The sequence below is a fragment of the Antechinus flavipes genome, chromosome 2 (genome assembly GCF_016432865.1).
Source record: "Antechinus flavipes isolate AdamAnt ecotype Samford, QLD, Australia chromosome 2, AdamAnt_v2, whole genome shotgun sequence".
Classification (NCBI taxonomy): domain Eukaryota; kingdom Metazoa; phylum Chordata; class Mammalia; order Dasyuromorphia; family Dasyuridae; genus Antechinus; species Antechinus flavipes.
Genome location: NC_067399.1, coordinates 151,309,517 through 151,322,523, shown reverse-complemented (window position 1 = coordinate 151,322,523; position 13,007 = coordinate 151,309,517). Strand labels below are relative to the sequence as shown.

At 36.5% G+C, this 13,007-nt stretch overlaps 1 protein-coding gene across 4 annotated transcripts in view; it reads right to left on the bottom strand.

Moving 5' to 3' along the window:
- Positions 1 to 13,007, bottom strand: part of ABHD12 (abhydrolase domain containing 12, lysophospholipase) — a 130,128-nt gene that overhangs the window by 34,571 nt on the left and 82,550 nt on the right. For all 4 annotated transcript variants that reach the window (XM_051975823.1, XM_051975821.1, XM_051975822.1 and 1 more), the window contains one exon: positions 8,983 to 9,102. In XM_051975823.1, the coding sequence (XP_051831783.1) occupies positions 8,983 to 9,102 (120 nt within the window). The remainder of the gene's footprint in view (positions 1 to 8,982; positions 9,103 to 13,007) is intronic.

Genomic DNA, 13,007 nt, shown 5'->3' with positions numbered 1-13,007 from the left:
ATTATTTTTACCTTCTGAATCCAATTCTTCTTGTGCAACAAGAGAATTGTATATATTGTATCTAGGATATACTATAACATATTTAACATGTATAAGACTGCCTGGGAGGGGGTGGAGGAAGGGAAGGGAAAAGTTGCAACAGAAGTGAGTGCAAGGGATAATGTTGTAAAAAATTACCCATGCATATGTTCTGTCAATAAAAAATAATTTAAAAAATGTAAAAAACATTAAAATCAATAATGACTCTAGAGGAATATGAGCATGAGTCTCACCTCTTTTTAGAGAGGCAGAGGAATACAGGTGGCAATATGAGGTACACTGGGGTATATACAGCTAATGTGTTGATTTGTCTTGCTTAGGAAAAATTGTTTGCCACTTCCCTTCTTCCCACCCAACTTGCTTTATCTGTAGAATGTGTATGAGGTAGCCAAGTATTATTGTGGATATAAGCACTGAGTTTGGAATTAGAAAATGCATCTTCATGAGTTTAAATCCATCCTCAGACACCTACTAGATTTGTGACCCTGGGTAAGTCAAGTCACTTTACCGTGTTTCCCTCAATTTCCTCATCTATAAAATGAGCTGGAGAAGGAAATAGCAAATCATTCTAGTATCTTTGCCAAGAAAACCTCAAATGGAGTGATGAAGAATTGGACACAACTGACACAACTGAACCACAACAATGATCCTTGAACTAGATCATCTCTTTAAGATCACTTCCAGTTATAGACCTATGATTTGATCCATGATCAAATACCAATAGCAGCCAACAGTTACTCTTCAAATGTCTATAAAGTTAAAAGGTTTACAAAGTATGCTTGCCACAATTCAATGAGATAAGGCAATGATAAATGTTATCCTCTCTTTTTTCACCCCCTTAATAAATTCCAGTTGTTCTCTGTCACCCCTAGAAGCATGCTGTTTGGCATTCAAAGCCTTTCCAGTCTTCTTATACACTACTCCCCAAAACATAATCTGATACATTGATATGGGCCATGAATAAGATCCGTCAGCTCTCGACTCCAGCTATTTTCTCTGGCTGTCTCTCATGTCTAGAATTCTCTCTCTCTTCACCTTGGCCTCCTGGCTTCCCTGGTTTCCTTTAGAAAATTCCATTTTTTACAAGAAGTTTTTCCCAAAAATTCTTGATTCTAGTGATTTTCCTCTTTTAATTATTTCCTCCTTATCTTATTTATTATGTATTTATATACAAGCTTGCTCAGTTTTACAAAAGGAGACATCAATTCAGAGGTTTGGAACCACAGATTTTACAGCTAGAAGAAATCATCTAGTGTAACTTCATTTTAGAGATGATGAACTCGAGACTCAGAAAAGTTATAAGCCACAAAAATTAAAACAAGAAGAGACTCAAGGAATCATTTAGCCCAACTCACTGCATTGATGAGGAAACACAAGCCCAGAATATTAAATGACTTGTCCTACATAACAAGTAGCAGAAATGAGATTTAAATCTAAGTCTCTTGCTCAACTCTAAATCCAGTAAGAGCTTCAAAGACCCACAGGCATCTTATAACACAACTTGTCAAAGACTAGCTAATATATTCAAGTTACCTACATTTAACTCTGGCTGAGGAATCCTCTGCTATTTTCATTGTTTGCTCCAAACCAGTTCTGGTCACATTTTCACAAGGAGCCATTTGGCTTCTTTGGTAGGTAGGAACATCATCAATCCTGTCCTCATTATAACTGAATTATTAGTAGCTAGCAAGGGATTGTCATGTCTTCTAGGTTTGATTCCTCAGTACCCTGGTGGGCCTCTCACTGAGCTTTTCTGTTTAGTCTAAGGGATGTTCTTTGCTCTCAGCTCATTTTTAAACAAAGATGAGCCCAAGAAAAAGAAATGTGCCTTTTCTGTCTCAACTGACCTAATTCTACCTAGGTCCCCAAGTATGTTCACTCAAGTGTACCTATTGAGAGAATGGTTCCTACCATTTTGTCCCTACAATCTTGCAAGACAAAAACTAAAGTTTTACCTAAGGAATAATATAACATCTACTAAGTAATATTGATAGAGAGTTGGTTAATACATTTAATTGAATGAAAACACAAGACCAATTTACCAAAGGAAGGAAGGACAGTAAAACTCTTTATACACAATGAAAGAAAGAAAAGAAAACATACTACCCATTGTTTACCCTTTCAGAGAAGTCTCAGAAAAGTAGAAATGGAGTTGATTCAAGGTAGAGGGCAATAAGAAGAAAGCTAGACTTCTGAAGAGGAAAATTATATAATTTTCACACACAAACACAGACACACACACACACACACACACATTAAACACTTATTCTTTTTCCTTTCACTGCAATAACACCTCCATTTTGGAGACAGCATGGTATAGTGCAGATTGTTGGATGGATTGGGAGCAGGTACTACCAACCAGATACTTGTTAGTCATTTAACATCTCTGAGACTCAATTTCCTCATCTATAAAAAAGCACCCACCTTAAAAAGGTTGCTGAGAGGATCAAATATACATAAAGCACTTTGGAAACCTTAAAGTGCTACATAAAAGACCAGACATTATTTCATATGGTGGCTTCCTTTTTAAAAAAATCTTATAAGGATTGGAATTATATTATTTACCTTACTAAGAGTATCATAGATTCAGACATGAAAGGAACTTTCAGAGGCCACCAAGACCAATCCCTTCATTTTACAGATGAAGAAACTGAGGGACAGAGAAGCTTAGTGACTTTTGTCCTGTAATGCCGGAGAAACTGAGCAAGATAGAGATTAGAGAGTATTTAATGGTTTATTAAATGGAGAGATATACTGGAACCAAATGGATCCATGATTTGGTCCTAGGGCTTGGAGACTATAGTCTCCAAAAATCTAGCCAGCCAACAATGTGAGTTCTCAAAGACATATATACACGTGACTCAGAAGCAGAGGGGAGACTGAGGCAGGGGCGGAGTCAGGGTGTTGAGAGCAGGAACAGGACTCTTGACAGGGTGGGGTAAGCCACCTGAGAAGGGATGACATAATTGGGGGAGGCACCCCAGACATGGGGAGAGGCATCTTGATAAGACCGTAACTGACATTCCAGTAGCTTGGGATGGAGAGAGGCATTCTGATTATTCTAAGACATAAGATCTTTTATCCTTATAAAATATTCTGATAAAGAGAGAGGGGTGGTTTTGCAGGACTGAGAAGCAGGGAAACCAAGGCAGAACTGAGTCAGGATAATTAGGGAAACTGAGTCAGGACAATAAAAGAGAATGTGACATAAGAGTCCAAGTAAGAGCTAAATTTGAACAAATCACAACTTGTCTGAGTGCAATTTTCCTCATCCACTAAAACAGGGCTGATGATAATAATACTTATACTACCTTATTTTGCTATAGTGAAGCTCAAATGTAGTAGTTGTGTGTGTGTGTCTGTGTGTGTTTAAAGGTAATTGGGGTTAGGTGGCATCTTTAAAATGGGCATAATAATATCAACTACTTTCCTAGAGAAAAGCTCTTTGTAAGCCTAAACAGACGATAGTTGTTATTGTTTTTATTATTAATGACATGTGAAAGAGCTTTGTAAACTCTAAAGCACTGTAGTATAATGTCTTTTATCATAATCAAACTCTGAACACCTACTATAGGCAATGAAGAGCATGTATATTCCCTTTCACAGTACACTGGTAATTCAGCCATACTACATACAATTGAAAACCAAATATTTAATGAATGATGACTATTATAGGATATTTTAGCAGATACAAAAGGGATACAAAAATACCTTAACAGGATTTCTGTCATCAAAGAACATATATTACTATAGTCTCATTCAGCCCTGGGACCAAACCATGGATCCATTTGGTTCCAGTATATCTCTCCATTTAATAAACCATTAAATACACTCTAATCTCTATCTTGCTCAGTTTCTCCGGCATTACAGGACAAAGACACAAGGGAAAAAAAGTTAAAACATGCAAGACTGTACAATAACAATTCATTCAAGATAACACAAGAAGAGATGCCCCAGGGGCAGCTAGGTGACATAGTGGATAGAGCACCAGCCCTGAAGTCAGGAGGACCCAAGTTCAAATCAAATCAAATAATACTTCCTAGTGACCCTGGGCAAGTCACTTACCTCAATTGCCTCAGCCAAAAAAAAAAAAAAAAAAAAAAAAGGAGAAGCCCTAATGCAGTACATAATCAATTTGCAAATGAATAGTAAAGGTGTAGTACAGTTTGAGCCTGGATTTGAAAAAAGATGGGATTGAATTGAAAGGGTGAGGAGGACGTTCTAGACATATGGAACTGCATGTGCACAAGTATATACATAGAGAAGCATAAGAGCTGTCTGAAAGGTGATGTTGTAAGAGTACTATGGAGCATAAGAGGCTGGGGATAATTTTGGAGAGCTTCAAATGCCAAGCAAAAGAATATGGACTTTGTCCTATGAGTAAACAAAAAACATTGAAGAGTTTTGAGAAGTAGTTTTTGAGAACAAACAATGGCTTCGACAATTAGTGTGGCCAATGTGTTGATTTGTTGATTTTCTTTGACATAAAGTAGGATCCAGAGAGGGGAAAAAAGGTATCAATAAATATGTTCTCAAAAACAACAACAACAACAACAAAAAACATGGCACTGCGTAGGACAGCAGCCCAGCAACTGTAACAGCTCTCCTGAAAGGAAAAAAAAATCATTATCTTGCTTGGTTTATAATATGGGAAGTCAATTATATCAAGGTCATAGTTTTGGTAAGTGAAAATAATATAGTACTGATGTGGGTGATGTAAACAACAGATAATGGCAGACACCAAAAGCTGGAGTTTGGTCATGTGAAGAACTCACAATGGCCATTCTCTTTGGCAAAAGGTAGATTTATTTACCTATAAGCCTATAAGAGGTTATAGATGAAATGCAGGATAAAAAGACATCAGAAATGGTAAATATGAAATAGAGTGGGAGAACATATGAAAGACAAATTTCTCAGTGGAACTCACAATTACTCTATAGAAAAGGAGCACCCCCAAGAAGTTGGGGCATGTCCTTAGCTGGCAGACTAAATCCTGAAAGAGTTAACCAGGAGGAGGAGAAAGGGGATTGGGAAGCATAATGGAGTTAGGAGAGATACACCCGGCCTGGGGGATAAAGAGAAAGAAACCTCGAGGCAGAGTGGCACGGCAGACTGACCCAAAGGAAGGTAGCAGTCATGTGATGGCTCATAAGTAGATTTTATAAAGAAAATTTAACCTCAGGGACAGGACTAAGATTTTTGACAGGAAATGGCTAGATGAGACTGCTGGAGACCTCTACAGAGGATGGGTTTCAGAGGTTTCACATAACTTGGATTTCTGAATAGATGACCTCCCTCGTGGGTAGGATGATGGAGATAAACTGATCTCTATCAGTGCCTTGTCCCTGCTTACCTCAGGGATTAATTCTTCAGATTCTCTCTGTCCAACACACTATTCAGGACTTTATCAGTATCACTGAAAGAAATATGATAGGAGGCAAAGCTAATACTGAGAAGGAGGGAGATATTGAGTTTGCTTTTAAACATTTGTTGAATTCCTTCAGATTGGAAGAGACTAGAAGAAAGAGCAATAAACTATTCCCAAAGGCTTCCTTTATAAAGCACTCAGAATTTTCAGAACCTTTTCAGGTAACTCTATTTTCTACCAGTAGTTCTGCTTGGATTTGACTCTTTGGAACTTCATTCCCTTATACTGGCCCTCCTGACTCTTTTCAGCTTTTTGGGGAGAACAGAAGGGGTATATGTCTTTCTCCATTAAATTATAGTTCTTTAGCAGATATCTTCAGCAATGAGAAGATCCAATTCAGTTCCAATTGATCAATGATGAACAGAACCAGCCACACCCAGAGAAATGAATATGGACTATTTGCATTTTTGTTTTTCTTCCCAGGTTATTTTTATTTTTCTGAATCTGATTTTTCTTGTGCAACAAGAGAACTGTGCAAATATGTACACATATATTGTATTTAAGATACACTTTAACATGTTTAACATGTATGAGATTTCCTGCCATCTAGGGGAGGAGGTGGAGGGAAGGAAGGGAAAAGTTGGAACAAAAGTGATTGCAAGGGACAATGTTGAAAAATTACCCATGCATATATTCTGTCAATAAAAAGCTATAATAAAAAATATAAATAAACAAACAAACAAATAAATAAATTATAGCTCTTTGAGGGCAGGGATTCTTTGTCTCCCCATAGCACTGCAGCACAGCATCTGGTACACAGTAGATATTTAATAAATATCTATGGTATTATACCATATGAAATGATGGAAATATATGTCAGTAGAGAGAATTGACAGATAACTAGAAATGCGGGACTGGAGAGATTTGGGAGTCATTTGAAAATAAAAAGTTGAGGGCAGCTTAGGACGTTTTTGGTAGAGCACAGACTCGGGAGTCAGAAGAATCTGAGTTCAGAATAGATTTCAGAAGCTTACTATTTGATCCTGGGACTTGACTCTTATTGCCTCCTTTCAAAAAAAAAAAAAGTGTTCACTTGAATTCCTGGAAGTACATCTGATTATCAAAGAAAAATGAATAAATTAAAGAAAGGTCTTGATAGTGATTAGACTACTTTTAATCTTCAGTATAGTAGTGACTATATAATGGAGAAGTGGAAGCTAGATTTGAAACTCAGAGAGTGGGTAGAGGAAACAGACCAGTTGTATGAGAAATCTAATTGTGAAATGCATGAAATAAGCTGCTATCTGAAAGCAAGAGTGAGAAAGTTTAAGATAGTAGAGAACTGTACATATCTAAAGATAGAAGGGAAAGGAACCAGACAGTAATCACATGTTAAATAAAAAATGAGGAAGGGGGAACAAAAAGGAAAGAGGGAAATAGTTGCATTCTTGTAAAAGAAACCAAGCTCTTCTTTCCTTCCTTACTTTCAGTCTGAGGGAGCAGAAAGAAGAAATAATAATAAAACCACTATTCATCTTCATAAACCTAAGAAGCCTTTTATATCAGAGTTAAATCTCCTTTACAATGCAATTATCAACATGATCTGCTCTGTACCTAATTAGGTCCATGTGATCTCCTCCATTAGAAAGTCATCCCCTTGAGGGAAGGGACTATGTTTGCATTTTCTTTGTATTCCCCAGTGCTTAGAATAATTCCAACAGAAAGTGCTTAATAAACACATGTTGATTATCAAATATAAGTAGACTGTGCATCTCCTTGAATACAGAGAAAGAAGATGCAGCAGAAACTATTTTTAACTATGTATACCCTCAAAAAAGAGGAAGAGCAGCCCACTGCCCTTGTCCTGTCCAAAGAGGAAAGCAAATTGAGAAATACATCCATAATTCAGAAGGGCAGCATTCTATTTTCTTGGCTTAAAATCCTGCTCTTATGTGTTACATGCTTTCTATGATTCTTTCTGAAACGCCAAACTCTGTAGGCGCCTAAGGCTAACACACGTACTGTGCCTCATTTCCTTCCTACAGAAAGACCCCTTACAATTGCTCTTTGATACTTTTCTTCTCCCTCTTAAAGTCTTCCCTCTCCCAGCCCTCAATCCCCATGCCAAACTGCCTTTATATTGTGCAACATCACACAGCGTGTTCTTAAGTGCCAGAGTCATTTATAACTACTCATTTCTTTGCTTATCCCATAGTTTGTTTCTTGGGGGAAAAAACAAAACAAAACTGATCTACAGTAGCAAGGCTAAAGTTAATCTAGATCATATTTAAAGTATATTCACACTATTATGTAAAATAGACTATTGGCTAAAGTTAATCTAGATCATATTTAAAGTATATTCACACTATTATATAAAATAGACTATCTAAAAAACAAAGGAAAAAACAATACAGACTCTTAGGCCACTTATATTACTTAGAGTTACAGAAATTTTGCCTTATTTTGCTTAAAAGAAATAATTCAGCTGACACCCACATGAATTCCAGATCAAATCATCATAATTTCTGAATAGGAAAAGACCTAAGAGGTAATTTTTAGTCTATCCTCTTTATTTACAGATGAGAAAACTGAGGTCCAGGGAAGAAAAATTACTTTTTCCCAAGGTCATATAGTTAATCAGTGATAGCACTGGGTGTAAAACCAGGTCCACTGATTCTAAATCCTGAATTATTATTTGATTATTATTTGAATTAAATGAGGCAACATTTATAAAGGGCTTAGCACAGTACTTGGCACAATATAGGCACTTAATATTTGTTCTTTTCCTCCTTTCTACTACATCTTATTATTTTCCTTCAGAATATGCATATGATATATATTCTATATATATCATAAAATATATAAATTCTATATATATCATAAAAATATATAAATATAGAATAATTGCACATGTTTACCATATTGGATTCTTTGCTTTCTAGGGGAAGGATTTGGGGGAACAGAAAGAGAAAAATTTGGAACATAAGGTTTTCCAAGGATGAATGATGAAAACTACTTTTGTATGTATTTTGAAAATAAAAAGCTATTATTAAAAAAAGAATATGCACATGGAACTAAGTGTTGAAAGCCAATTTTGACATTCCAATTCTAATTAATATACAATATGCACTTTCGATACTGGTCACATGCATTTTAAGTGCTTGTCTTGGAGCCAAGTACAACAATCTGAGTGGACACTGAATCATTCTTTCATAATTCCCCAGGCTTGGCTTTTTCTTTTATGTGGTATCTATTCTTCATTTATTTTCTCTGCATTTGCATTTATCTTTCGCTTCCCTTCCCAGCCACCTCCTCAACTCTAGATTGAAGTACAAAACTACTTCAGGTGTTTCTTTTTATTACAGGTCATGCTTTCTCATCAGCTTTAAGACATCACTGGTTTCACTTTCCTGAAACCTGTGTGGAAGTAGACTTAACTCTCGCCCCCTTTAAAATAACAGGAATTAGAGCATTCTTTCACTGGAATCAACAATTTCCACTACAGCAATTTAAGCCACCAACTAAAAAAGAGGTATAAATCATGTATGTTTATAACTGATTCATTTCATCCTTACCTAGTGCCTGCATTTCCATGTAAATAAAGAATGATAGGATGGTTAGAAGCCAAGGTATCCTCATACCATACTTGGTCCTTTCCTTGAGCATTCTTCCATAACACTGCAGGGACTGTGTGCCTGAAAATATGACAAAAATAATAAGAAATGATTGCATATTCCTTTTCCCCTTTTAAAATTAAAATTTTATTTGGTTTCATAGAATTAATTCAAAACTAAAATGTCAAAGTATGCCATAAACACAGAGTAACTAGGCAAAAATTAGGACTATCTTGGAGATAGGCCAGTCTGAATTAGTAAGAAAAGATCCTCTAACTCATAGTTTTTAAGTGAAGTTACATTACTTTAAGCACTCACTTCCTTATTTACCAACACTTGATTTATGAACATCCTGAATATGTGAATGGCTTGTTTGAGCTACATAAGAGATAGATTCCCTCTAAAGATAGTACCAAGTGATTGCCAATCTACAAGATTCATTTCTTGTTGAGAATCCTGCATCCAGATGGGGTTTCCTACTTGTGTTTTATTCAATTCACTCATATTACAACAAAGAGGAGGACTGTGATGACCTGTGGTATCACAGCCTTTTTAAAAGCTTAAATGATGCTTCAAAACAAACACACCATCATTCCTTTTTCTTTCCTTTTTTAAAATTAATTCTATTTTACCCAAACTAGAAGATTAGAAACCACTAATGGGAGCTCTGACCTTCTCCATTTCCAATTGACCAAGGCGGTACTTCCTTCTGTGGCTCTCCCAAGGGATCAGGGCTATTACTACAGTGAATGTGGACATTCAACCACCTGAACCCTCTGCAGTTCAGAACTCCCAAACTCAATCAATCCAACAGTCTCAGTCAACTTGCTAGCAGAGAGAAGAGGCATCCACTACCATGCTGCCCCCATTGAATCTTCACTAACAACAAAAGCAACAAAATTAATTGGCATAACCATCATGCACACACACGTATTTCACTTGTAATTCCTTCATATCTCCACAGGAGAAATTTTTTTTCATGGACTTCAGGACTAAAGATGGCCAATACTTTTAGTTATGCTTTACTTTATTTTTTTTAATGGTATATTTGTTGTTTACATAATTGGAATCAAGCACATTATCCTTTTGACTCTTGCTTCATACTGCATCAGTTCATAAAAGTCTTTCTTTACTTCTTTGAATTCTACATATTGGATGTTTCTTATGACACAAACATTTCCACCACATCTTCCCAGTCCTTCCGGCTTTCTCAACCAAGTGTCTAGCCTTACCATTTCTCACCTCCCATATCCAATCTGTAGCCAAAGCCTGCTGATTTCACATCTGCAACATTTTTTGAATATCCTTCCCTTCTCCCCTCTGATAATTGCCACCACCCTGGTACAGGGTGCAGGGTAAGTTCATCAACTTATGCTTGGACTACCATAACAGTCTGTTGGTGGTTTTCTTGCCTTAAGTTTCTCCTCATTCCAATCCATCCTCCATTAAGCTACCAAGGTGATTTTCCTAAAGAGCAGGTTCAGCTCAATAAATTCTACTGAGTCCCTATTACCTCCATGAGCAAATACAAAATCCTCTGGCATTCAAAGCTCTTTTTCAATGAAGTCTTCTTCTACTTTTCCAGTCTTCTCACACCTTAATTCTTCTCATATTTAATCCAGTGACTCTGGACTCTTGGCTGCTCTACTTATATTCTCTCTCTTTCTCTCTCTCTCTGCCTTGGCTATTTTTCTGTCTCTCATGCCTAGAACATGTCTCCTTATTCTGCTTACTGGCTTCCTTTAAGTCCCCTTTTCTTAACCCTCTTATATTCTTATGCCTTTCTTCTTTTAATTATTTCCTATTTATCTTTTACATAGCTGCTTTGTACATGTTTGCTTGTTATCTCCTTCATTAGACTGTGAGCTCCTAGAAAGCAAGAACTGTCCTCTGCTTCTTTTTTTTTTTTTTTTTTTATCTCCAGGGTGTAGTACAGTGTTTAGCACATAGTAGGTATTTAAATGCTTATTGGCTGACTGACCAATGTTAGTTTTCCTTCACAGCTTTATGTTATCTATAAATCTGATCTTTCAAACTAGATATGATATCATCATCTAGATCTTTATCCAAATCACTGATATAAAATATTTTTAAAGCAAAGAGACAAGCATAGAACTCCATTATGTTCTACTAGAAATTTCCTTCCAAATTTATGTCAGACCATCCTTTGGGGTTAATTAGAAATACATTTCACCTTGTTATTATGTATTCACATCTGAGGTAGCTAGATTGTTCAGGGGACAATGTTGGGCATAGTGTCAGAAAGACCTGAGTCTAAATTTAGTCTCAGACACTTATTAGCTGTGTGACTCTGACAAAGTTACAATCTCTGTTTGCCTTAATCCAGGGGTCCCCAAACTTTTTAAATAGGGGGCCAGTTCACTGTCCCTCAGACTGTTGGAGGGCCAGACTATAGTAAAAACAAAAACTTTGTTTTGTGGGCCTTTAAATAAAGAAACTTCATAGCCCTGGGTGAGGGGGATAAACGTCCTCAGCTGTTGCATCTGGCCCGCAGGTCGTAGTTTGAGGACCCCAGCCTTAATCCATTGGAGAAAGAAATGGCAAACCATTCCAAACAATATACTTGCCCATGGATAGTATTGTTGGTAGAGTTGAACATGATTGAACAAATAAGACACATCTCCTCATCTTGTCCACAAAAATAGCACTTAACATTTGATCAGTCATTTTGCTAAAATCCTGGTAAACTAAGTATTCCCCAATTCATCAGTCTAATAAACCTTATAAAAGAAAATGAGTTCACTCTAATATGACCCCACCTCTTAACAAATTTTTTCCCCCTCCCTCTTACCTCCCCCTCTTTCCCACTGGGGGGGAAAAAAAAGGAATAATAAAATCCCTGCAACAGATATACACTGAGAAACAAAACAAATTCCTGCAATTGCCACATCCAAAAAACATATACACGTCTTCTGCACCCTGAATCTATTACCTGTCTGTCATGAAGTGAGTAGAATGGCTATCAGTTCTCTGAAATTGTAGTTAATGATGACATTTATCATTGTTTGTAAGTTCTCTTAGAGTTGATTGTCTTTACAACATTGCTGTTATTGTATAAACTATTCTCCTACTTCTACTCTCTTCACTCTGACTCAGTTCATATACTCATTTTCTATTCATGTTTAACAAATTTCTTCAAATCAGATTGAAAATTTTTTTAATCAGTAAAATCTTTTTCTCACTCCCAGGCTTCCCCTATCCCCAAATGAGAAAGAAAAAAGTCTTATTGTAAACACTTATAATTGGGTTAAACAAATTGCCCCCATTAGCCAACCCAAAAAAGAAAAAGTCTCATTTTACACTGAGTCTTTTGCCTTTCTATCAAGAGATTGGTATTCACTGCCTATCAATTTGGCAGCTTAGGTGATACTTAGAATGCTGGAGCTGGAGTCAGGAAGACTTACCTTCCTGAGTTCAAATCAGACATTTACTAGCAGTGGGACCCCTAAGCAAATCATGTAACTGTTTACCTCAGTTTCCTCATTTGTAAAATAAGCTGGAGAAGGAAATGTCAAACCAATGAAAAATCTCTGCCCCTTCCCCCCCCAAAAAAAAAACCCAAACAGGGTCACAAAGAGTCAGACACAAACGAAAATTATTGAACACCAAACTCTCCATTTGATGATATATTCTATAATAGTACAAGACATTAGCCGAAAGTTTATGGAATCCATTCTCTTCTGAAATTTAAAATAATATGCCCTTCTCTAGTTCTGCAACCTCTTTCTTTCTTTCTTTGCAATCATTCAGGAGGATCAAGAATAATTTAGGACTCATTTATTTTAGATTCTTTCAACTCCCTGGGATATGACTAATCTTGGCTAGTGATATGTACTTACCCAAGGCAGTTAGGTGTTCTTTTTCTTCCTATATGGTTTTTAACTGCCCATTACCCATTTTTTTTTTGTTCTTTCCAGTTCAAATATGATTCTTTTTTGGTAAAAAACAAGCATTAAGACCTAAAC